Below are 26,815 nucleotides of genomic sequence, written 5' to 3'. Positions count from 1 at the left end.
TTATCATATGCTCCAACGATTATTATCCAGAAAGAATAAAATCATATGCCCACACAAAGATTTATATGAAAATGTTCATAGTGTTATTAGTTATAATAGCCCTGAATTAGAAACAACCCACATATTCAACAACTGATCAATGATATATACCATTGGCAACTGGTCAATGGTATAGCAACTCAGCAATGAAAAGGAAAAAACATTAATACATACAACAACACGAACTTCAAAAATAGCGTGCTGAGTAAAAGAAGTCAAACACAAAAACCATATGGGACTTCCCTGGTGGTGCAGCAGTTAAGAATCACCTGCCAATGCAGGGGATGCAGATTCAAGCCCTGGTCCAGGAATAACCCACATGCCACAGAGCAACTAAGCCCGTGCACCACAACTACTGAGCCCACGTGTCACAACTACTGAAGCCCACGCACCTAGAGCCCGTGCTCCACAACAAGAGAAGCCACCGCAATGGGAAGCCCGCACACCCCATCGAAGAATAGCCCCCACTCGCCGGAAATAGAGAAAGCCCACATGCAGCAACGAAGACCCAATACAGCGAAAAATAAAATATATATATTAAATAAATAAATAAATTTATAAAAAAAGACATATGATTCCATTTTTATTAAATTCTAGAAAAGACAAAATATAGTCACAAAAGGGGTTGCCTGGGGCTTGGGACTGGGGAAGGGGGTTGACTGCAAAGGAACTCAAAGAAACTTTTAGGATCATGGAGCTATTCTATACCTTGATTGCGGTAGAGTCTGCCCAACACTATGTATTAATAAGATCCATTAGACTGTAATTTTAAATGAATTAATTTTATTGTATGAAAATTATATCTCAGTAGAGCTAAAAATAAAGTTGCTTTCAAACAATACACAGTGGATAAAATACTTTTTAAAAATATAAATCAGATTATGTTAACCTTGTAAAGATTGTTTCCTTGGAATCTTTTATTGGCTTCTTACCACAGCTGGAATAATATTTTAGCTCTTCCCTATGACCCTTAGGTCCTATGAGAACTGGCTCCTGCTACCTACCTCTCCAAAGCATTGCCTTCACTCTTCCACTGTTCATTATGGCCCATCCATACTGACCTTCCTACTCCTTGAACATTCAAAACTCAGTCCTATCTCGGGGCCTTTGCACTTGCTGATCCCCCTGCACTGAACATCTTGTCCCCAGATCTTCCCAGGCCTGCTGCCTTCACATTATACAAGTGTCATCTCAGATGTCCCTCCTGGGAGGGGCCTTTCCTGATGGTACCTTTTAAAATAGCTCCTGATTCACTCCGATTCACATAACACTAATTGATTGCCTTTTAGAAACTTATCGCCATCTGGAATTACTTACATTTTTAACATTTCTTCTTTTTTCCTCTCTGGAATATAAAAGGTCCGTGAGAACAGGAAACTTGCCTGGCATTAAACCACCTGGGGGCTGGTTGTGGAATGAATCAAGATCCAAGTACAAAAACACAATAGGGGCTTCCCCGGTGGCACAGTGGTTGAGAGTCCGCCTGCCGATGCAGGGGACACGGGTTCGTGCCCCGGTCCGGGAAGATCCCACATGCCGCGGGGCGGCTGGGCCCGTGAGCCATGGCCACTGGACCTGTGCGTCCGGAGCCTGTGCTCCGCAACAGGACAGGCCACAGCAGTGAGAGGCCCGCGTACCCAAAAAAAAAAAAAAAACACAATAAAATGCATGTGGTTACTGATGATCTCAGGTCATAGGACAGATGTCCCTTTGAATAATATACAGTCTGGTTAACGAGCTTATTATTTTAAGCTTATGACGTGCTAAAGCCTGCTTCGCTTGGCCAAGCCTAGTTCACAAAGCTCACCATCTCTTCCTTGATACGCTCTGTGATTTTATCAGTCGCTTCTTCGTGTGCATGGAACAAGCTGATGACACTGGTATTATCAGGGTCCAAGATATTTCCATCTTCATCTCTGACAATCAGATCAAGCTCAAGGATTCTGAAAAGCAAAAATGTGAGATGATAAATCAAGGGAGGTTGAAGTCTGTAGAATGTTGGTGAGAAGTTTCTACCAGAAAGCTCACCTGATTTCTAAGGATCATAGGCTCCCATAGCACAGCTCTATACAGACAGCCTTGCACACAGCTGGGAGTCACACTGATATAGCTCAGCCTTTCTGGGAGGTACTGTGGTAGTATGTACTAAGAAAATTTTAATGTGTATTTCCTGTGATACTGAACTTAGAAAAACAATGAACAAGGATGTGTGTTGCATCAGCAAAGTGTTGAAAAAAACTAAAATGTCAGTCAAAGGGGGAATGACAAACTGTCATCTGTAATGGAATTCTATGTAGTTGGGTTTTAAAAATATGATATAGTTTTGATATGTTTAATGATATGTGTTAGTGAAGAAAAAAATCAAGCATGGAAAGATGCATACAGTGTGTTTTAAGTAAAAAACAAGCAAACAAAGAAACCAAGGCAGGTATGTTACCTGGGTGCATGTACAGAGAGAAAGGTATGGACAAAATGCACCAAACTACCAACATGCGTGCCTGTGAGGAGAGGTAGGGCACTGGGACTAGGAGGGGTGGAGGGGCCAAGGGAGAATTTTGCCTTATCTCTATTTAATGTTTATATAACATAACATAATATAGTATGATATGTAATACATATGCAGAGAAGGTATTCATGTATCGCTTATTCAATGGTACCTTGAAAATAGTCGTTGGGGGAGAAATCTCACATATATCCATTGTTACCCACAGTGTGCTCTTTAGCTCTGTGACTTCCAGGTCACAAGATTTTCCCTGTTTGGTATTGATTTGTTTCAACTGCATCTGCCATTCTGATTGGCATCAATGATACTAGTAACAGCAAAATAGTCACACAGCACTTGCGATAAGCGGTACCTTAAATTCTTCACACATATTAAGGCATTTAACTCTTGTAACAATGCTGTGAGGGAAGTACTATTAATACCTGCATTTTACAGATGAAGAAAAGACTGAGGATAATTTACTCCAGGTCACATAGCTAGTAAAAAGTAATATGGCATTACTAGTCTGCACTCTTAAACCTTTATGGTATACTTTCAAGATAGGAGGCTCTTAGAGGCAGCACTGGGTTTGTGGACAGGGGTTATGTTTGCACAGGTCCTAACCTGAAGCTGCTTTTGCATCTGATGTTGACATGGAGGACCTCAGTTGTCCATACAAAGAGGGGAGGGGGCGGTGGGCTGATGGAGACTCTGAGAGGAACAACGGTGGTTCTGCTTAGGCACCACTACCACCAAGCACCAGACAGGGTCAGGGCAGCAAGGACAGATGAAGGAGACTACGTTTTCATCTCTTATTTGTCAACTGGATTGAGAGGCACATCTCTCATGTCATCCAAATGCAAACAGAAGGGAGCCAAAGTTCACCCATTTGTCCACATTCATTAGGAAATTAACTTCCAACTAGATATGACTCATAATGTTGCACAGCCATGCTGCTGAATGGGCAATGCTAAGGGGGAATAAATGTATTCAACTAATGCTGAGCAGAGGCTCTCACGACCTGGGAAAAGACGAAGCACAGCCAATACGTAATTTAATGCCGAGATCTCTCTAGCTCCTTTCTCTTCGAAATTTATCAAAGTGGATTCGGTTCTAAAATGTATGAATAAAACATTCTCCCGGGTCCAGCTGTCTTGGGGTTTGAAGGAATCATTTGAGGATTCCTCACTCCTTGGATACCAAAGAGCTTGTCCATTACCAGTTTCATTTGAAACTTGGAAGCTTTAGTAGACAAGGGGCAGGATTGATGGGATTCCCATGACCCAAGATCAGGAGAGGCTTCTTCCCAATAGGACAGCAAACCATTCATTTTGGAGAACTGAGCATTTTGACAGTTTCTCCTTAGAAGGTAGCCCCACTGCTCTCTCTGTTCAAGAAAGTGATAAAATGAACCCAAGACGAGGGCAGGGGAGGAAGTCCTCACTGTATGCCTTTTTCAAAAAAATAAAAATTTTTACGGTGAAGAAAACAGAAATGGCTTTTTCTGTGGCTCCCCATCGCTCTCTGGACAAATCTGAACTTTTCCACCTGGTACTCATGCCCTCGAGATTCCAGCCCCTGTCTACCTTCCTCTCCATATTCATGCTCATCTCTCAGCTCCTCTCAACTTCTCTCTCTCTCTTTCTCAAATTTCTTCACCTAATAATTCCTGCCAGTGTTGTGTGATGCAGGGCAGGTGTCACACCCTGCCCTGTCTCCTCCCACCCTCTTGTTCACGCTTCCTCCTCTCATGAAACGCGTGACTTCTGACTCAACTGTCTGCTTACTTCTCTTTCTCTTACTAATCCTCATAGTCCACAGGAGGCAGTAGAATGCAGTGGTTAAGTGCTTGAACTCTGGAGCCAAGCTACCTGGTTCAAATTCCAGTGCATCTTGGGCAAAATGACCTAATCAGCCTGTGAGCCTCCATTTCCTCATCTAAGAAATAGGGATGATAATAGTACCTGCCTCACAGAGTTGTTGCGAGACTTAACCGAGTTAATGCATGGAAAGTGCTTAAAACTGTACCTGGCAGACAGTAAGCACTCAGAAAGTTATTATTAGTTCTCTTTGCTTGCCTTTTGTTGTTGTTGTTGCATAGAGAGGCTGTATTTTGTAAATGTCTGTGTCTTGAGGGCCTCTCGGGTGCTCGACAAAAGTTTGATGGCTGAAGGAAGGAATGGAATTTCTGGGGGAAGAAATAGGCTGATTCTGACCAGTCCTCCAAGACTCAGAGTCCTGCTTCCCTGACTCTCACAGCCTGAGGCTGATGGTCCTCATGCTGTTCCTGACACTCTGACCTGAAATCTGGCCTTCTGGTTTTCAGGAAGCTGCCTATCCCATATCAGAGCTCTGAACCCCCAAGACACCAGGCCTATATTAATTTAAGGTGCACAAATCTCTCTCACTTCCAGGTGAAGTCATCAGGGAAGTGAAGCAAGAAACAAGGGGCCCCTTAGCTCAGGGCCTCTGTCTCCGAGGATGTCTCTCACTTCCCCAAAGGCAACTGACTGAAACTGAAAGCACGGTGCTGATCCAGGCGATGCTGTAGAGGGAGGCTGATTTAGGGAGGATCCTCTTTCTCCTTTCACCACCATTCACCTACTGCATGCAGATCCTATGCCCAGCACATAGAAATGAATCTGCCCTAGAGGAGCTACCAAAACAGCATGGGAGACAGGCCAGTAAGGAGGTAATTACTGGTCAGGGTGCTAAGGGCCTGCAAGAGTGCCTAACCCAGCCAGGGTGGGTGGAGGAAAATCAGGGAAGGCTTCCTAAGAGTGGTGACCATTTTTTCCATCCTTGGTCCTTATTGTCAGAAGCCCCCATGAGGAAACATCTGAAGGTCACAGACGCCATTACTGCGAAGCAGCAAAACGTCCTCAATTCCCACGTCCCAGCTGCAACCATGCTCAGCTAAAGATATCACTGTACCAATGGCAGCAACAGCTGCAGAGCAAACCCTTCCTGTCACTTTGGGATGATGAGCAGGATAAGCAGATTTGGACTCGCCTGCCAGCTGCCAGCAGGGGAACCAGCAGAGGGATCGTGCTCCTGGGATGGGAATCAGCCATAAGTTGGACCCATTGGCTTTCCTCTTTGGATCATCTTCCTAGTGCGTGTGACAAAGGCAAGGAAGCCTGGCTGCTGGGAAAATTTCTTTTTTTATTCCCACTTAATAGGCTCTTTCCATTTCCCACTCAGGCCCTATGTTCCAGGCTTCTGATCCACTTTGCAGTCTTCTGAACATGCTATGTTTTCTCATGCACTCTCAGCCTCCCTTTTTTTAAAAACCTACTTAACACTTCTTTATCTTTCAAAATTTAACTGTGGTCACCTCCTCCAGGAAGCTTTCCTTGACTTCCTTCTCCAAATTGAATTAAGAATGCTCTTGCCTCCTAAGCCATCAAAGTTACCACAATACATATCAATAGTTTACTTGTAGCTCACTCTTAACTGGACTGTGGTCCCTTAGTGTACAGGAACTTTTATTTCTGTGGCCTCAAAAACCCTAGCAGGAAATCAGGCCAATCATAAGCGCTTAATACATGTTTGTTGTTGGGATGAATCAACAAGTAAGTAGGATGTTTGGAGAGCACTCACATAATCAGGACGGGGAGGGCCTTTACAGTTCTCAAATGTTATCCAACTAGTATATAATGGTGAGGCCCAGGGGCTCTAGAGTCAGATTGCCTGGTCTAAATTCTGGTTCTGCCATTTACTAGCTATGTGACTTTGGACCTGTTAGTTAACCTCTTTAAGAGCCTCAGCTTCTTCACCTGAAAAAATGAGGATACTAAAACTGCATGCCTCATAGAGTTGTTATAAAAATTAATAGTAGTGCAGTGGTTAAGAATCCACCTGCCAGTACAGGGGACACGGGTTTGAGTGCTGGTCCGGGAAGATCTCACATGCCGCGGAGCAACTAAGCCTGTGCACCACAACTACTGAGCCGGCGCTCTAGAGCCCGCGAGTCACAGCTACTGAGACCCGTGCGCCTGGAGCCTGTGCTCCACAATAAGAGAAGCCACCGCAATGAGAAGCCTGCACACCGCGACAAACCACAACTAGAGAAAGCCACGCACAGCAACAAAGACCCAACACAGCCAAAAAATAAATAAAAATTAAAAAAAAAAAAATAAGACAATGGATGTGAAACACAAAGCTAAAGACTGGTGCATGATAAGCTTGGATTAGGTGTTAGTGTTAGTTATAATGTTATTTTCATTACTATTATTATTAGTGCATTGTCCTGCCTCAAAAAATTGTTTCACACTCTCCTTAACTTCACAGCATTCAAACTAACCAATTTCTGCTTCTTTCCCTTTGAGGAAATGCTTTTGTAACTGTGCATATGAGTTAGCTGATGGCATGTGGCTTAGATTAATGTAGGACGAGGAAGGGACATTAAGTCTCACATTGGGATTTAAGAGAGAGCTTTGTAAATGCAGGAATAAAATGACAACTAAGCCGAAAGTGAACCAGCATGACTGTGCTCCCCAGCCCCTTGGAAGTAGGTTAAATGAGTGTCCTAAATCTCTAGCCGGCTAATAACCACTGGATAAGCAAGCCTCTCTCTGCTTGCATGTCCCTGGGTCCCACGAGGGTGATAGCAAAGGCACACAAGCACGGTCGTTGGTAACAGCCTTCTCCCAAATAGAAAGTGGCAAACTCGCATCTAAAAATGAAACCTAGCTTCTCATAGGGAGAAAGGGAAGAAGTGGGGTGGGTGGGGAAAGAAAACATCTTTTTGGAGGAAAGAGACGTTACTTGTTGCCATAGTCAATTCTGGACGTGACTTTCTGCTTCAGTTCCTTCAGCTCGTCCTTGGGCAAAGTTCCTGAGAGGAGCTGTGACCGCCAGTCCATCAGGTCGTACATCATGGACTGCACCTGTTGGAACCGCTCCTTTCTGCTGGCCTAGGAGCAGAAACAGGAAACAGTCGCAGTCACCTGCACCGAAGGTCTTGGGCCTCCATCTGGCAAACTGGGCCAAAGGCAAGCATGCATGTTCAGGGGCCATGGCTCGAGTGCCTCTCTTGGCCCCTACCCAGCTGTGAAGGGATTGGGTGGTGGTCTGAGTCATTGACATGTTTCCTCCCCCAGGGCCACAGGGGTTTCTCAAAAGCAAAAGTAATAATGCCAATCACTTCCTGGTTTAAAAAAAGAGGGGTTATTTCTGACTCTTATCCAAGAAGTTACATGTTGAATAGGAATGCCAAGAACATCTGCTGCAATGCAGGTCTCAGAGGCCAGGCCCTTTAAGGCTGAGAACCAGGGCCACTGCTCTGGTGCAAAAGGCCTGTTTCTAGGGCAGTGTTCCCCCAAGTGTAACAGGCATACAACCCAAGGGACATGAGATGGTTTTGGTGGTACAAAGACACATATTAGGGACCCATATGGTGATTCTCCTCTAGTCTCTTCCCATCCTTCTGTTTAAGGGCAAGAGAAAGTTGCAGTTTCATGGCAACATGACTTTAACCCCTCTCTCACATTTGTTAATTTGTTTTTTTTTTAACAAAAAGAGAGAGAAGTTCTTTGGCTCCAGAGCTTTTGACAGGTACTACTTGATGACATTGTTTTGTTTTCATGTATTTCTTTGAATAATGTTCTAATTGTGCCAAGTGCATTTGGGAAGCACGTGTGAAGTGATAAAAGTATATATACCTATTGGGTCTTCCTCCCCGGTTTCTGGCACAGAGCTCTTAAAATGCTTGGAATTTTCTAAGTGATAGATGTGTCTTTTCTTATTCACAACGAGCCTGTTTTGACCAGACCTGAGTCTGTGCTAATGAGATGAGTCCTAGAGAGCTTCAAGAATGGGGGCTGGCTGTCAGAGGAACCAACCATGTGGTTAGAGGGTTGGAACTTCCAGCTCCAACCCCCAACCTCCAGGGAGGTTAGAAGGGTTGGAACTTGATTCAATCATTTAATCATGCCTATGTAATGAAATGCGGATAAAAACTCTTGAACAACGAGGTTCTAGTAGCTTCCCAGAAGGTAAACATATTGATGTGCTGGGAGGGTGGCACGCCTTCCCTGGGGAAGGCACGGAAACTCTGTGCCCATCGCTACCCCAGTACCTTCCTCTGTGTCTCTCTTCCATTGGCTGTTCCTGAGTTGTATCCTTTATAATAAAACTGTAAAAGTAGTACTTTCCTGAGTTTTATGAGTTGTTCTAAGGACACACGGAACCTGAGGTGAGGTTGGAGGGGTGTTGTGGGAGTCCCCGAATTTGTACCAAGTTGGACAGATGTGTGGGGAGCCTGGGACCTGGGACTTGCAACTGGCATCTGAAGAGAGGGCAGTCGTGTAGAACTGAGCCCTTAAACTCTGGGGAGTCAGTGTTAGAACTGAATTGAATTGAATTATAGGGCATCCAGTTGGTGTTGGAGAGTTGGAGGATTGTTGGAATGACACAGTATGTTGTAAAGTTCCTTATGTAAGTCATTTAAGTTTACTAAAAAGGGAGACAACTTAGGTTTTAAGTAAATACTTCATGGGTGGTATGCAGATATGGTAAGAATCATGAAACTGGAGGTTTAAGGATCACTTTACTAGGGTAAAGGGCATGATGGACTTGCAATTCAAAGATTTCTTAAGGAAAATGCCAAGCTTCCACGGTGCCTGTGTATGTGATGTGTAAAAGGGGTGGTAGAAATAAATAATAAATCACTTTAGCCTCAAGTCTGCTGTTTGCCCCCTAAACTGTCCTAACAACCTTTGGGAAACTTATAGAATGGTAACTGAATATGCCCATTACCATATATGATGAAATATCCACATGGGAGTCAACATTTATGACCATAAAATGTGACTCCACAAACAGAGCGTGTGCAACAGCAGGTGTACACGATGCTGTAACAAATATGCAGTGAGCCTTGGTCGACATTTTCACTCTCAGTTTAATGGTTTTCTTAGCTGCTCACTTTCATTAGTTTTAGAAACATCAAAGGAGGATTTTAAATTAGATTTACTTCAATACAGGGAAAACTCGTATAAAACACGCTCTTTGTTTTCCAGGGTCAAAGCTCCCTCATAGATCTGAGGACAACAGTCATTAGTTAATTAATATACGAGAACAGTATTTCTCAACGTGTTATCGGCAGACCACCAAATCAAAATCTCTAAGTTTATTAAAATGCAGAGCCCCATTGAAGGAAGCTGTATTTTTAATAGCTTTCGAGGTGATTCTTAAGCATACTCAAGTTTGATGACTTTTTCAGTAGTTTAAAAAAACAGAAGGATCACACCAGATGCCCATTCACTATGGCTCTGTCACTAGCTCGCTGTATGGCTTTGAGAAAGTCACCTAACTTCTCTGGGCCTTGATAGCCTCATACTGTTTGCTATACTATGTCAAGGCTAAATTCCATATTTGAACCAAGCCAAAAACTGCAAGAAGCTTCCATCCCAGGGAGCAGGGTTTTGAGTCTTACCACGTAGAGCTGTTTCCAGATGCTGCCCCATTCCCAAAGTGTCGTTGTCACTTCTTGTGCCAGAGGAATTTCTGCAGGAATAATGTTCTCGATATTTCTATTTAAGGTGGGAGAGAAAATGGTGTGAAATTGAGACCCAGGTGCTAACAAGATAAGATGCTGGCAAATTTGCATTAAGCTACAGCTGCTGAGAGGGGCCTTCCTGGCAGGAGACTAAACCGCCTCTAATGTCTACACCAATTACATTATGCAGATGCAAGGGACTTCCTTTTTAATGTCCTCCTTCATTGGGTGGGCCCTCCAAGCTCATTATTCAGGAGTAATCTACTTTAATTCAGTTCAAAGGCAGCTGCCAGTGAAAAGTGTGATTCTCCAGGTTTACTAATACCCCCTCAGAATCAGATGTGAACATGAATCAATCTGCATTGGGTCTCCCATCCAGTGAGGGAAAGAAGATAAATAAACACAGCACAAGGAAGGCGGATCGGCTGAGCATCCTTCACATCTGCCCAGTCAGGTTTTCAGAGCAGACAGGACAGCGACATCCACGAGCCACTGGAGGGTCTAGTGTGGGGAAGGAGGGCAAATACCTTTTTTTCTCCACTGTCACTTCTTTGATGTGGATAAAGGATTTAGGAAAAATGCCCTGTTGGGGATAAGATAAGACAAGGTGAGATAGCATGACCTGTCCCTACAGAAAAAAACTGACCCCAGGTCTTCATGATTTTTCCAAAAGCTGCTAGCTGGTAAAAACCTCAAACTTACAGGAATAATCTCAGTCCAAGAGAACAAGTGGTAGGTGCCAAATCTACTCTTTCAGGTCTGGTTCCTCTCCAGTTCTTTATCAGTTGTTCAGGATCCCACAGTAGCCCTCGATTCCAAAGGATGCTCCAACCCCATTGCGGACACTCACCCTATCAGATGGGCAAGGCTGGAGTGCCTGAAAGACTCACTCTAAGGGAGAATAGCGTTCTGCCTCTCGCCTCTCCTGCCCGGGACAGCAGCCACCCTTCACAGTCAGGAAAGGTCAGGTCCTGAGGCAACAGTGTCCCTGGTTGCATATGGGTTGCTTTGATTTGAGATCTCTTTCTCTCTGGATTTATTTTATTGTTCATGATGGAGGAAGGAAAAAGCATCTATTATTTCCTTGCTCTATAAGCTTAGCTCCGTTAAGAGAAGTTGATCAACTACTTGGAAATTCCTTCATAAATTCAGCCAGCGTGTACACTGGGGACATCCGGTCACTGCGCTAGACACTGTGAGATGTAGAGAGATGAGCAAAGCAGGCGCTTGCTCCCATGGAGATGGCGGTGTGCTGTGGGGCTGGGGCAGGGGAACTCCCTGAGGGCGGAGACTGGACCTGTCCCTTCTGAGTCATGTTGCACACGTAGGTGAGGAAATGATGAATGCCCCAAGCAATGCTAAAGAAAGGCAGTAGGAGATAAATTTCAGATAAAAAATGCACAATTCCACAGGACTCGAAAAATCATATGTGACTGGCATATTAGGAAAAGTTTCAGGGAGAAGAGAGCTCTGGAGGTTGACCTTAAAGAATGAGTGAAAGGGGAAGGCACTGAGGCACAGCGAGGAAATCACAGGACACAAGGAGGGAGGAATGGAATCAGTCTGCAGAGGAGCAACAGTGGGAGATGAGTGCCCAGGGGGCTGGCAGGGTCATGTACAGACATCCAATATTGTCCCAAATAAAAACAAATTGACCTCACCTGCAACATTTTGTGCTTTAGAAGGTATCCCCTATACCAGTCTGCAAAGAGAAAACAAAGAAACAGGTTTTTCATCTATTCGTACAAGTTCCTTGCTGGGTTTTGTTGTTGCTGTTTGTTTTTCACTGGCAAAGAAACTATTGAGAAGTGCTTTAGACCTCAGGTACAGATCAAAGCCCTAGGATTCAACAGTTTCTTGAATTAGTTGCCAACATCTCCAAAAAGCATCCACAAATACAGGGATTTCACATAAAAATGCAAATTTCATCCTTCTTTTGAAAGAACAGGAGGCCCAGAGATGGTGGCCAGTGCTCCCGCATGGTTGTAGTTGGCTAGTGGTGAGAAGCAGCTGGTCCCATCAGACAAAGCAGGCGCCTCCAACTCACCAGCCTCTACCTAGCCCCTCACTTATTTCTATTAACTGCCTGGGTCCTTCCTGTGTTCATATGCATGTTTTCAACCTCTGCCTTAGGGACAAAGAAAGGCTGAGAACGTCTGAGGGAGTTTGGCGAACATCCTAAAATAATGGCCGCAGTGCTAACAGCAGCAAATTGTGTCTAAAATGTGATTTGCAGAAGTTAGTCATTACAAAACAGATAAGTTCAGGGATGGGTAAAATGACAGGAATTTTAAGAGATTCTTCCCTTTGCAGGAATATCAAAAATGACTCAATTAACAGAGATCCAAATTATACAGTTCTCGGACAAAATGAACCTCAGTATAGCAAGTATTGATGACTATAATGAGCCTACTGGCCTTTGAAATGATTCAAGCACAGCCAAGTAGTGGCATTTGTCATCTCTGTAAATAAAAAGCGTCTGTCAGGCGCCTCATTAGCAAACCCTCATTACTGGGCTGACAGATTGTTGTCGAAATATGTTCTCAACAGACATACGTGCAAGCTCCAAAACAAACAACTTAAAATGCAAAGTCACCCCTCCCAGTCAGGAGCCAGCTTGAGGGTCAGGTCATAAAGAAAGTTCTAAAGCAACAGGGGCCCAAAGTGGTTCCTATTCTGAAAGACAGAAGGGTAGAGGAAGGAGAGAAGGAGAAAAGGAAGGAGAGAGAAAGGAAGGAATGGAGGCTGGAGAGAAAGAATCTCAGGTTTGGAATAAAAAAACGTTCTAAGCACTCTTCATATATGAAGCCTTTTAATCTTCATAACAACCACATGAGGTGGGAAATTCAATTATCCCATTTTACAGAAGAGTGGCCCACCTGAGGCACAGAGAAGTTGAGTAACTTGACCACAGTTACACAGCTAGTAAGTAACAGTGCCAGGATCTGAACGTAAACAGCCATCATACTGTGCTTCCTGTCTAATAGAAGAAGGAGTATGGTATTTGCCTAATATTTCCATCCTCCCAACATCTGAATCCCCAAAACTACAACCCCACTAAGTACTTCCAGTGGTGGAAAACTTTCTACTTCATGAAGAACATATTCTATTTTCACACTCCTCTAATAATTTTCCCTATAACTATCTGTAATAATTAACTGTGAACAATAATGCTTATATTATATTAATAATAGTGCTTGCTGTGTGCCAGGAACTCTGGTAAAGTTTTTTGTTTTGTTTTTTTCAAATTATAAATTAATCTTCACAATGATTCTATAAAGTAGGTACTATTATTGCCTCAATTCTGCAAATGAAAATAGAGAGGCACAGAGAGATTAAGCAACTTGCTCATGGTCACACAGCTAGTGAGTAATGCAGTTAAGACCTAAACCCAAGCATCTGACTCTGGAGGTGACACTCTAGTACTGCACTAGAACAACCTCCTTTATTTGCAGTTCTTTCCCATTCAACAAACAAGATATAAGAGCATCTCTGTAACATTACTAGCTACCATTAATTGATCAGGGGATCTTAATGCACACAAAGCGATATGCTAAGTGTTGTACATGTATTCTCTCATTCAGTGCTCATATCCATACTGTGAGCTAAGTAATATTCCCATTCTGTAGATGAAGAAATTGAGATTCAAGTCAGTTGAGGTACTGGGCCAAATCACATGCCAGGGTTCAAGGGCAAGTCTGTGTGGCTTCAAAGCCAGCCCTCAAAGCTGTTCCACCACATTGTCCCCCACGCGATGAGCACAAATACAGATAACGTTCTCTTAAAGCACAGAGACAGTTAAGGGTTTCTTGGCTGCAGTGACCTGAATCCACCTTATTGGCCAAGGCCACCAAAATCCACCAGATAGTAGGAAAACAACCAAGGGACCACTAGTATGCCCACATCTGGCTCTCCACGACAGGGGCTCCATCTGGGACCCTTGAATTCCAGTGACATTGCCCTCTCTCACCCTTGAGAATCAGTGACTTGCCACCCCTTGTCGGTATCCTGATTTGCAAAACTTCAACTCACTCCTGGGCAAGAAATCGACTGACGCTTACCGCCAGCATATACATTCTGGCTCCCAGATTTAAGTTCAACAAACACTGACTGTGCATCTACTGTGTACATGACATTGGGCTGGGTGCTCTCAGAAATAAATCCCCAGTGATCCTTGACGAGACAGGCTTACCACCATCTCCACTTGCTGGATGATGATAAAGCATCCACTGCATCAGAGCTGTCCTTAGGACTTTTTCTGATATCCTCAACCCTGCCGAATCACTGATCTCTATGACCCCTGATGTCCACTCCCTAGTCTGGTCACTGGCCAGTTATATCTGGCTGTACTCCAAGACCCGACTGGGCAGATAACAACAGTTGGCACACATAGCAAAATCCATGACAAGAGACGCCATGATCAAAACCAGGCTCAGGGTAACACAGCATTTACCACACCCCAGGACGCGTCCCCTGGCTTAATGCCCTTTCAGTTAAGTAACAGAAAAGGCTTTTTCTGTCTAACCCTGTCCATGAAAACTTTATAAACAGAAAACTCACAAAGTGCATCCTGGGGAATATGAGGAAAGGAAATTTTTTTTTACCATTCTTATGGAAAATGATAAACCCCAACTGTCCTCCTTTCCCACATTCCAAATATCAAAATGAAATGTACCTAAATTCTCTAATCACCCAGGAGTTGCGTGGGGAGGGGAAAAAGGAGGAGAGGTTAAAAGCATCCCAGAACATCAAACAAGAATCCACATCCTAGAAACCCAGTCCTCTCTCTGCCCTCTCCGGGCAATGTGATCTTTGGTCATGTCACTTAAGCCTCACTGTTTTCACCTGTCAAATGAGGACAGTAACAGCTACCATACATGGCTGTTGCAGAAACTATTGTTTAAACAGAATTATGAACGTGAACACATCTGGTAAAGGTACAAAACCTTAGACTGGAAGAAGACATACCAATTTCAGGATGAGTGTTACCTGAAGAATGGACAAAAAGACAAGAATGGAATAGGAGAGGGGTAAACAGGGGATCTCAGTTGCACCTAAAATGTTTATTTCTTTAAAAAAAATATGTATGAACTAAACAAGGAAAGATGTTAATATCTATTTGAGTGGTGTGTGCCTGGGTGTATTTCACTTTCCTATTTGATTGAAATATCTAATAACATTAAGAAGAATGTAACAGAAGCCAGTATCAATCAGTGGTTAAGGGTATGAGCTCTGGAATCAAAGTCTGGATTTGAATGAAGATCTGCAACTTCTGCGTGATCTTAGACAAGTTAGTGCACTTCTTTAAGCCTTAGTTTCCTTATTTGTAAAATGTGAACAATAATAGTGCCCGTCTCATAGGCTTAAATTAGATAAGCAATTCAGAGTTTGTACAGTGCCTGGCATATGGTGTTAAAAAAATTACTAAATACCATTATGTCATTTAAAAATCCATAATCATCATCATCATCATTAACCAGAGAAACTTAGGCATATTTTCTATTTTATTTCCAGAACCTACAGAATTTGAATATCGTTTTTTGTTTTTGTGGTACGCGGGCCTCTCACTGTTGTGGCCTCTCCCGTTGCGGAGCACAGGCTCCGGATGCGCAGGCTCAGCGGCCATGGCTCACGGGCCCAGCCGCTCCACGGCATGTGGGATCTTCCCGGACCGGGTCATGAACCCGTGTCCCCTGCATCGACAGGCAGACTCTCAACCACTGTGCCACCAGGGAAGCCCTGTTTTTTGTTTTTTTGTGGGTTTTTTTTTTTTGTGAAGTCATTTCAACATATTCCCATAACAACAAAGTAAATGAAACATTCTTCAAATTCAACCTAATGGAAGTTTACTGACGTTTTAGCCTCACCCACAAGCAAAAGGGAAGAAAAACTTCACTTACCAACTCCCTACAATGAAACAGCCTTACTTAAGAAAATGGAGTCCCTTTCATACCAACCTGTTTCTAGAGCAGATCTAAACAAAGGACCATCTCCCTGCAAAGTGGCACTTTAAAAAAATACCCTCTTAAGTGCACATAATGTCCCCCACCCCCCACCCCACCGTGCCCTAAAAGCAAAGGACTCAGATGGGTCAGGATCACTCTCGGTGGAGTTGTCAGTAGAGAAGAGGTGGCATGGCTCTGGGTGTACCCCACTCAGCAAGTGGGAGATTCGGAACTCTTCACGCAGAGCTCTTTGCAGCTGAACCAAGGTGGAGGTGATTCACACGTGCCAGCTTAGAAGGAATTCCAGATGTTTTTAAGTGAGAAGCACAAGTCTCAGAATGGTATGTACAGTATAGTCCCACTTTTTAGAAAACAATGACAATAAAAGCTATGCCTTACCTTAAGGAGGTTAAGCTAGGTCAACTTCCTCCCTCATCCCCTCCCCTTTTTCCATTTTACTGGTAAATGAAATTCAAAAGCACCTTGGAAACCACTGTCTAGAAATCCCATTCTCTTCACCACTAAGAGTGGGCCCCCATGACCCGGGCAACTATGTGTATCAGTAGATGGAATGGAACCTTCGCTGTTGTTCTGGAAAGGAAGAGTCAGGTAGCAAATAACTGAGAGTGGAGCAGACATTCCCTCTGAAGGGCTCATAAGGAAGAGTCTAAGTAACCTGGGATACCCCCAAGGAACATCCCCTCACCGCTGTCCAAGTAATCAGGAGATGGGAGTTGGTCTTCGGAGGTAGCTGCTGTTGCCTTAGGAGTGCACGGTAGAGCTCTCTCACCCCCAGACCAAATCCAAGCGCGAAGGGTGCAGTCCAGAAGACTCACTCAGAGATACAGCGGGCATCTGGCATCTTGTTCCCCAGCTACATGGCTATTCGTGAGGGGACTGGCTGATCTTTTGGCTTAGTTGATCAGGAAGTCAAAGAATCAGAGAGAGAGCACCCTAAGCTCCCTCTACCCCCAGCCTTGTTTAAGCTAGGAAAAGGGAAGGAGGAGAGGAGCATTAAACTGCATATGAAATTGAAGCCTTCTTTTGAGATGTTGTTAAATATCTGGAAAGATGTCAACCAAATATAACTGAAGGAAGGGATTGGGGAAAAACAACACTCCTTTTTCACATTTATTCCCCCCATGAGGAGTTCTGACTACTTAATAAACACATGTGTTTTCCACATCTAAAATCAGGAAGCAGAATGTTTATGCTGCCTCTGGGTAAGAGAGGCAGTCTGAGAGATGTAATATGGAGAAAGAAATAGGCATTAGGATGTCTATTAGGAAAGCTTAGCAATGGGCACCCTTCTGAATTGTTTGAGTTTTTATCGCAATAAAATATTATCTAAAAGGAAATACTAAAACCATTAGAGCTCTAGTGAAAGGAAATTCATTCATGCCTAAGGTTTCAGCTCAGATTTTTGTTTTCCCCATTCACCTGGCTGAGTAAGTTTAGTGCATAGGCAAAGAAGGGCTAGCCTCACCCACTCCAGGCAATCAGAGGGTCACCTTCTGTGTTCCCTGGGCGATGTGGCTAAGATAGATACATACCTGCCAGTCTCAGTGTAGCTCTGTTTAATGGGGGAAAGAGATGGAATTCAACACAGAGCACCTAGGAGCCAGGCATGAGGCTAAACAGCTTCTCTACTTCTCTCATTTTATCCTCATAATACACCCAGAAGCAAGGTGATGATAATACATTTTTGCAGGTGAGAAAACTGAGGCTTACTTCCCTAAGATCACTAAACTAGTGGGTAAGTGGAGCAGAGGATAACTTTCTGATTCAAAAGCCCATGCTTTTTCTACTTCTTTTCTTTCTCTTTCTTCTTTCTTTCTTTTCTTCCTTCCTCCCTTCCTTCCTCTCTTCCTTCCTTCCTTCCTTCTTTTCTTTTCTCTTTGTGGAGGAGAGGGGAGAGTTTAAAATTACTGAAAAACACAAAATAAAAATATTCACATTCCTACCACCAAGAATTAATCCTTGCTGATATCTGGAGAAATGTGCTTTGAATCTTCAAGACTGTATCTATTCTATTCCATTCCCCTCTCCACTTCTCAATTGTATTCGTTTTTTTTGCGGGGTGGGGGGTGGGGGGTTACATTTTACAGTTTTCAAACAATGACATTCTTTTTGGTAGTCGTAACTACCATGACTTTTAATACTAATTTTGACAAATCAATTCACTTGGACTCAATGTTTGCCAGTATTTCCTCTTATCACAGCTTTTCAATTCCTATATTTTAACATTTTGATTCATCTCTCAATTGGCTGGATTTTATTTTTTGAGTAGGTTTCTGCAAGACGGTGATATAAGCACACCCATATTTTTTCTACGATGTCATTTTGACTAATTTTTGACTAACACTATGGTTTTCACTTTTTTATATCTGCAGAGGAACTGTTTTCCAACTGGAATCATAAGCAGAACTCCCTGCATGCAAAAAAGATAAGACCAGGCCTGATCTCAGAGCCCTTAGCCATCGAAGGCCCTCACGGACTCTTAGGATCCTATAAATTCCAGTTTAAAAACTCTATATGGGTATGAGTGCATGCATGATAAATCCTAATAATTTTCATACCAATTCCTCAGATATCTAGAATCAGTCTAACAGACTTCCAAATGTATTTTCAAAGTAGTCATGAACTGGCAATCACTTGCTAAATTAATATGTCCAGCTCTTTCCAGAAAAGTACTGTGGCTGCTTATTACAAGGATGCATTAAAATAAGACTGATAAAACAAAATTTTAAATGGGAAACCAGAACTAAAGAGCTTCGGAGCAAGGAGGTTAATCCCTGAAACAAAGGTGACTTGAGTAAGCAAGTGCAGTCTTTTTGAAGGTCAGGCTATAAGCCAGGCAAAAGTAAAGAAAGGCTCTGATTACATGCAACCTATGTGGTCAGTTTCCTGCCCTGAAGCACTTTCTCCAGGGAAACTGCATGAAAAGAAGAAAAAAACACTCATCTGAATTTCAAAATGTCTGACACAGAAAACATTCTGAGGCTTTTCACTGCCTTGGTAGGCATGGGGTGGAGAAAAGGGAGCAGTCTTAGGAGAGTGGAGAGAACAGCAACTGGCTCACTGTGCGAGCCTAGGCAAGTCATTTCTCTTCCCTGAGCCTTGCTCCTTCACCTGCAAATCTGAGGTCTCTGACTGTTTCTCGGGATTATCATCCAGTAGCACAAAAGTGACACTGAGGAGTTGTTTTGCTTGCTGTTTTTATTTTCAATCTTTGCCCTTGGTAGACACCTAGAGTTTGCTTAACTGCCACTGAGTAGAACTACATTTGTAAAGGGTAGGATTGCACTGTGGGAGGAGGGCAGGGTGTTTGGAATCAGATCCCTACCCCTCCCCCAGTCCCACTCACTCTGTGTGTAAAATAGGGCCAGACTGGGCACTATAGAGGCCTGGACACTGAAAAGTGCATCATGTCCAAAATAACAACACTGGGCTTCCCTGGTGGCGCAGTGGTTGAGAATCTGCCTGACAATGCAGGCGACATGGGTTTGAGCCCTGGTCGGGGAAGAGCCCACATGTCGCCGAGCAACTAAGTCCGTGCGCCACAACCACTGAGCCTGCACTCTAGAGCCCATGTGCTACAACTACTGAGCCCACGTGCCACAACGACTGAAGCCCACTCACCTAGAGCCCATGAGCCACAACTACTGAGCTCACGGGCCACAGCTACTGAGTCTGAGCTCTAGAGCTCACAAGCCACAACTACTGAGCCCGTGTGCCACAGCTACTGAGCCTGCACTCTAGAGCCCACGTGCCACAACTACTGAGCCCATGAGCCACAACTACTGAAGCCCACCCACCTAGAGCTCATGAGCCACAACTACTGAGCCTGAGCTCTAGAGCCCACGTGCCACAACTACTGAGCCCATGTGCCACAACTACTGAAGCCCACGTGCCTAGAGCCCGTGAGCCACAACTACTGGAGCCCGCATTTCACAACTACTGAGCCTGCGCTCTAGAGCCCACAAGCCACAACTACTGAGCCCGTCTGTCACACCTACTGAGCCTGTACTCTAGACCCCGCATGCCACGACTACTGAGCCCACATGCCACAAGTACTGAAGCCCGTGCGCCTAGAGCCCGTGCTCCACAACAAGAGAAGCCACCGCAACGAGAAGCCTGCGCACTGCAATGAAGAGTAGCCCCTGCTCGCCACAACTAGAGAAAGCCCACGCACAGCAATGAGGACCCAATGCAGCCAAAAATAAATAAATTATTTTAAAAAAGAAATCCTTAAAAAATAAATAAATAAATAGCAACAGTACTAAAGCATAAAATAAACGTAAGGAAGGTGAACAAAGTTCTCATTTCCCCCATGATGATTCCTTTAAAGCTGCTTTGAGGGCTTCCCTGGTGGCGCAGTGGTTGAGAGTCTGCCTGCCGATGCAGGGGACATGGGTTCATGCCCCGGTCTGGGAAGATCCCACATGCCGCGGAGCGGCTGGGCCCGTGAGCCATGGCTGCTGAGCCTGCGCGTCCGGAGCCTGTGCTCCGCGATCGGAGAGGCCACAACAGTGAGAGGCCCGCGTACCGCAAAAAAAAAAAAAAAAGCTGCTTTGAAATATCAAATATCAAATTCTTTCTCCCTCCAAAAAGCATTTTCTGTTTGTTTGCTTTTTGGTTTGCGTGTGTGTGTGTGTGTGTGTGTGTGTGTGTGTGTGTGTGTGTGTGTGTGTGTGTGTGTGTGTGTGTGTGTGTGTGTGTGGACACGCACTCCTTCACGAATCTGCAGAGGTGCTCTGTTAATTGCATATAGCTAATCTAGGGCTGAAGATACCACCTGTCCTGCAGGTTGCTGTGAGGAGTAACTAACATGTTATGGGAATTTAGCACAGTACTCACTATGTGGTTAAGAACCCAAAGATGGCTAGCTCTGTAGGCAAACTCCTTTCCTCCGGCCCTCTATTTCTCCTTGAGGGGGCCTCCTTAACAGTAGCACACCTGCCTCCTGCCTACCCCTCACCCCCATCCCAGCACAGGAGAGCCTAACCTGAGGGATTAGCTGGGAAACAGGGACAGAGCCCCCTCTGCCCTCCTTTCTCTTTGCTCTGCCTGACCACAGGAAGGACATACTCTACGCCCTCCACACCGCAGGATTATAGTCAGGTCCAGGCAGGAGGAGATCCATGGTGGCCCAGCTGGGCAGTGAGGGCTGGGAGAGCCTGCCTGAATGTAGTCAGCCCATGAGCAAGCTCATTCGACACTTACACCCAAGCCGTGCTCCCAATGTCAATTTTATCAGTGACATAGGTGATACATTGATTTCTAATGGCCTGACTCATGAGTGCAAGGCTATTAACCTTTGTGCAAACTTTAAAAACCACCACCATCGCCACGATGGTGGACACAGCCCAACAGACACCTGGCTTCACAAGAGATGACACCTCTGTGGGAAGAAAGAGATGCCATTTTGCCCAAGACAGGGCACCCAGCTTGCTGAAGGGAGTGAGTTTTGCTTCCTGGCCCAGATGCAGTGTCCAAACCACACAGCTATGTGCAGCAGAACTGGAATCAGGATTATAATTTACTGGACCCTTCAAAACCCTAATAATGCTGATATTCCTTTATAATGGTGTTGAAACTAATAAAGAAGTGTATCTAGGGCTTCCCTGGAGGCGCAGTGCTTGAGAGTCCGCCTGCCGATGCCCCAGTCCAGGAGGATCCCACATGCCGCGGAGCGGCTGGGCCCGTGAGCCATGGCCGCTGAGCCTGCACGTCCGGAGCCTGTGCTCCGCAACGGGAGAGGCCACAGCAGTGAGAGGCCCGCATACCGCAAAAAAAAAAAAAAAAAAGAAGTGTATCTAGAAGGTGTCATAGGGCCCAACAGCTCCATGGCTGGGCAAATAGAGAGCACAATGAACATCAAACCACCCAGTTTGGCTTTTGTTTCTAAGTATGAATTCCTACAATAACAAAGCATTATTTTCAGTAAATCTGAAATACTAATATTAGCAAAATGTATTTAAATAGACCACACAGAGGTGCAAGTTCCAAGAGAGGGCTGGAGGTGCTGGGTATGTCCTGGGGGTGTCCCAACACCATCAGCAAGCTCCTGGCATCCAAGGGTCGCCTGGGCCAGTGACTCACCTCCACAGGTCTCCTGTATTCGCACCACATCGCCAATCTGCAGGGAGAGCTGGGGGACTCCGCTCCCTTGGAAGTTGTATATGGCTGTGAAATGAAATGGAACAGAGAGGCAGCCTGGTGAGACCTCTGGATACCAAGAATCTCTGCTCCTTCCTGCCCTTCCTTTCTTGACTTTATCTGATGACCATGCAGCCCATATGGCTAAACAAAACCAATGTAAAACCAATGTAAAAACCACAGCCTGCCACAGGAGTCAATGCAGGCCCAGTCTGGCTCCCAAAGGCCCCCATTCATTAGTCAAACATGACCTCTCCCTAGCACAGGTAATGCACTCCAGTCTGAGTGACAAGGATGGCGTTTATGTCATTCCCATGGTTGACCTCCCACTGTACACCTGGCGTGTGCTCAGCACATCCTCTCATTTTATTCCCAGAGCAACCCTGCGAGGTGTAAACTGTGATCCCATTTTGCAGATAAGGAAATGGAGGTGCTTAGAGATTAAACAATTTGGCCAAAATCATCAGGCTAGGAAGTGACAGGAAAACCAGTATCTAACTTCCATATTCTCAACTGCTATTGTGAGCCACTTGTTGCTCCCCAATTACTCCATCCTGGTGACAGCAGCCTAAAATGCCAGTCTTTCTACCACTCATTTACACTGTCTACCTTCCCATTTACACTGTCAGCTTCTGGGGAGTAGCAGTTGGCTATGAAAACACCCAGAGTCCCCTGTGTGGTATGGGAGCCTCTGCTAATCCCTTGGAATGTGAGATTACACCATATCATTGCAGTGCTCAGCCCCTACTCAGCATCACTTGCTAAGTGAGGACCAGGCCATTACTGTTAACCTAGGGATGAAGTTTGTTTAAGGAATATCCAGCTTGGAAGATCTTCAAGAACAGAATAGGACACAATGATGTTTGATATGACATGTGAATCAAAACACAAGTGTTTCAGTTTAAGGAAAGACCCTCAGGAGGATGGATGGTATGATCCTACAAGGTTGTCCTCATTCAGGAGGATGGATGGTATGATCCTACAAGGTTGTCCTCATTTATGCATGCAGCAGATATTCAGTAAGTGCCTACAATATGCCAGGCACATGCTAGGCACTGATCTTGCTCTTTTGGTGAATACACAAATAAATATAAGGTTACAAAATATGATACATGTGATGTAAGAAACAAATAGGGCCTGATAGAGGAGGCACCAATTTTTGTTGGGGTAGTTAAGAAAGGACCCCCTGAGCTGATGATACATGGAGGATCCAAACAAGTCAGCTATGGGAACAGAAAGGGGGGAAGGGCATTTCAGGAAGTGGGAATAGCATATGCAAAGGCCCCAAGTAAGGAAGACACTTGGCACATTCAGAGAGCAAAAAGGAAACTGCTGTGCATGGAGTATAAGGGAGGAGGTGGGTGACACAGAGGATGCTGGAGAGGCAAGAACCAGGTCATGCAGGGCTTCACGATGACTTTGGGCTTTACTCCAAGAGAACAGGAAGCTGGATAGATTTTACTTAGTGATTTGGTAATAGCTTTATTTAGATACAATTTGCCCACTTAAAGTATATACTTCAATGATTTACTCAGAGAGCTGTGAAACCACCACCATGATTAATTTTAGAACATTCTCATCACCTCAAAAAAGTTCCCTGAGCCACAATCGGCCACTAATCTACTTTCTGTCTCTATAGATTTGCCTATTCTGGACATTTCGTACAAATAGAATCATATAATATGTGGTCTTTTGCAACTGGCTTCTTTTACTCAGCACAAGGTTTTTAAGATTCATTCATGTTGTAGCAACTATCATTACTTCATTAATTTTTATGGCTGAATAATATTCCATTGTATAAATACACCAGTGGATAGAAGGCTGAAGGCTGAAGGCTGTTAGGCGGGGGAGTGATGTAACCCCATCACGCCGACTGCTGTTGGGGGAGTGGATGGAGGGAGGCAGAGTGGATGTGGCGGAGCCCACGAGGAGACCCTTGCTTTGTCTCTCTAATCCCAGAGGTCTTTGAACCAAGGAGAGACTTGCTGCTGATGAACCATGTGACCAAGCAGTGCGGGAGGTAGATTAACTAAATAAGAGGTATCCTGAGTCCTCTTGGTAGTCTTACCACTGATTCAGTTCATTCCCTCTCCCTTTGCTCCTCAGTTTCCTCATGTGTCAACAAACAAAATGCATTTAAAAACTACTTTTTCGAGTGAAATCAGCAAAAATGGTGAAATAGGGAGTTCCAAGCGCCTGTCCCTCCAAAGAAGCAATTAAAAATCCAGCAAAAATGGTCAGAATCAACTTTACCAGAGCTCTGAAAAACAGTCAAAAGTTTACAGCAACCAAGCAAATGCTTACTCAAGAAAAGGCAACTGAAACCTGGTAAAGTTTTGTAGCATTTTAACTTATCCTTATCCCATTCTCTACTCCCCATCTTAGTGGCAGTCTTGAAGATGGTGTTCCGTGTTCCTGTGGGTTCCTGGGGCTGGAGGGAGCAGAGCAGATCTTGTCCCAAGAAACTGTACAGTAGTTGCTTGTTTTGATCTGTCTGTGGGCTCCCTGAAGGACTAAAGCCATGAGCTTGCCTTTATTTCCCTGACTTGGGACTCTCTTAAGGGAGAGAAACAGCTATGCAAAGGGCATTGATCAAAAACATTTAAAGTCAAAAGAACTACCTGCTTCCATACAGGGCAAAGAATATAAGTTTGGTCAAACAATAATACCACTAATAAACCTGGGAGGAAAGGCTTAGGAGTGAAATGCTTTGGAGAATAAAGAGCTTTGAAGAATACCACCTATTGCAGGGGATCTAGAAGGCCATGATGAGTTGGACACATGCTGAAAAAGGATGGGAGAAAGCCCAAAGTTCTCAGCTCTGGTTGACCTCCAAGCCCATACAGGGAGGAAATGCAGGCTCTGGCAGAGCTGTAAATGGCCTGGCTAAGTGCTGAACGTAAGCCCCAACACACATGCACGCAGCTGCAAAGACTAGGTTTTTTTTCTCTCGATTCCAGGCATTTAGAGACTTCAGTGACCACATGCAACAAACAATACAGTCTTAACAAAAATACTTCAGAAAAGTCACTAAACAAACAAACTACTACAATCTATATCAAGCAGTGACAATAGCCCTGGCAAGGAGGGAGACTCTGACGTCTGAGTTAGCACATCAAAATATTCAAGATATCCAGTTTTCAGCACAAAATTATGAGGCATGTAAGAAACAAGAAAGTATGGCCCATTCACAGGAAAAAGAGAATTTAATAGAAACTGTCCCTAAAGAATGACAGACAGTGGACTTGGGAGACAAAGACTTTAAATCAATTATCTTAAGTATGCTCAAATATCCAAAGGAAACTATGGACAAAGAACTAAAGGAAACCAGGGGTATAATGTCTCAGAAAATGGAGAATATAGTCAAAGAGAGAGAAATTATAAAAAGGAATCAGATAAAAATTCTGGAGCTGAAAAGTACAATAACAAATGTAAAAATTTTATTAGAGAGGTTCAACATCAGATATGAGCAGTCAGAAGGAACCAATGACCTTAAAAATAGGTCTGTTGAGGGGCTTCCCTGGTGGTGCAGTGGTTGAGAGTCCGCCTGCTGATGCAGGGGACGCAGGTTCGTGCCCCAGTCCGGGAGGATCCCACATGCCGCGGAACGGCTGGGCCCATGAGTCATGGCCGCTAAGCCTGTGCGTCCGGAGCCTGTGCTCCGCAGCGGGAGAGGCCGCGGCAGTGAGAAGCCTGTGTACCACAAAAAAAACAAAACAAAACAAAACAAAACAAAAAAAACGTCTATTGAGATTAGCCAGACTGAGGAGCAGAAAGAAAAAGAATGAAGAAAAATTAACAGATCCTAAGGGACCTGTGGAACAATATCAAGCACACCAACATCCACATAATGGGAGTTCTATAATGAGAGGAAAGAAAGAGAAAGTAGCAGAAAGAAAATTTAAAAAAATAATGGTCAAAAACTTACATTTGATGGAAGACAAGAATCTATACATCCAAGAAGCTCAATGAAATCCAAGCAGGATAAACTTAAAGAGATCCATACCAAGACAAAATAGTCAAATTGTCAAGAACAAGAAACAGAGTCTTAAAAGTAGCAAGAGAGAAGCAATTCATCATGTACAATGAATCTTCAATAAAATTAACACATGATTTCTTTTTAGAAGCCAGTGAAACTAGAAGACAGTGGATGACATATTTAAAGTGCTGAAGGAAAAAAAAAATGTCAACCAAGAATTCTATATCACACAAAATTATCTTCAAAAATGAAGGAGAAATGAAGAGATAAACAAAAACAGGGATTCCATCACTGATAGACAATTGGAAAGACAAATACAGAAAGCAATAATTACAAATCCATGATAACAGGCATAGGGTGTATAAAGATGTAATGTGTGACAGCAACAATACAAAAGGGAAGAAACAAACTTATATAGAAGCAGAGATTTTTGTATACTATTGAAGCTAAGTTGGTTTTAACTTAAACTATATTGTTATAAACGTAAGATACTGGTGGTAAAACCCAGGTTAACCACTAAGAAAATAACTAAAAAATATAGAGGAGGGAAAAAACAGTAAACCAGACAAAATCAGTTAAACATAGAAGGTAGTAATGAAAAACTGAGGAACAAAAAAAGATGTAAGATACATAGAAAACAAATGGCAAAATGGAAGAAGTCCTTCCTTATGAGTATATACTTTAAATGTAAATGGATTAAACCCTTT

General features: G+C 43.9%; 1 protein-coding gene across 1 annotated transcript in view; it reads right to left on the bottom strand.

The window, feature by feature from the left end:
- Positions 1–26,815, bottom strand: part of DOCK2 (dedicator of cytokinesis 2) — a 410,412-nt gene that overhangs the window by 367,443 nt on the left and 16,154 nt on the right. The window contains exons 2-7 of the mRNA XM_060146542.1: positions 22,073–22,156; positions 11,684–11,724; positions 10,550–10,605; positions 9,960–10,056; positions 7,292–7,440; positions 1,847–1,982 (exon numbers count right to left, since the gene is read on the bottom strand). Of these exons, the coding sequence (XP_060002525.1) occupies positions 1,847–1,982; positions 7,292–7,440; positions 9,960–10,056; positions 10,550–10,605; positions 11,684–11,724; positions 22,073–22,156 (563 nt within the window). The remainder of the gene's footprint in view (positions 1–1,846; positions 1,983–7,291; positions 7,441–9,959; positions 10,057–10,549; positions 10,606–11,683; positions 11,725–22,072; positions 22,157–26,815) is intronic.

The sequence above is a fragment of the Lagenorhynchus albirostris genome, chromosome 3 (assembly GCF_949774975.1).
Source record: "Lagenorhynchus albirostris chromosome 3, mLagAlb1.1, whole genome shotgun sequence".
Classification (NCBI taxonomy): Eukaryota; Metazoa; Chordata; class Mammalia; order Artiodactyla; family Delphinidae; genus Lagenorhynchus; species Lagenorhynchus albirostris.
The sequence above is the reverse complement of the archived record's forward strand: the minus strand, read 5'-3'. Positions and strand labels throughout refer to the sequence as shown.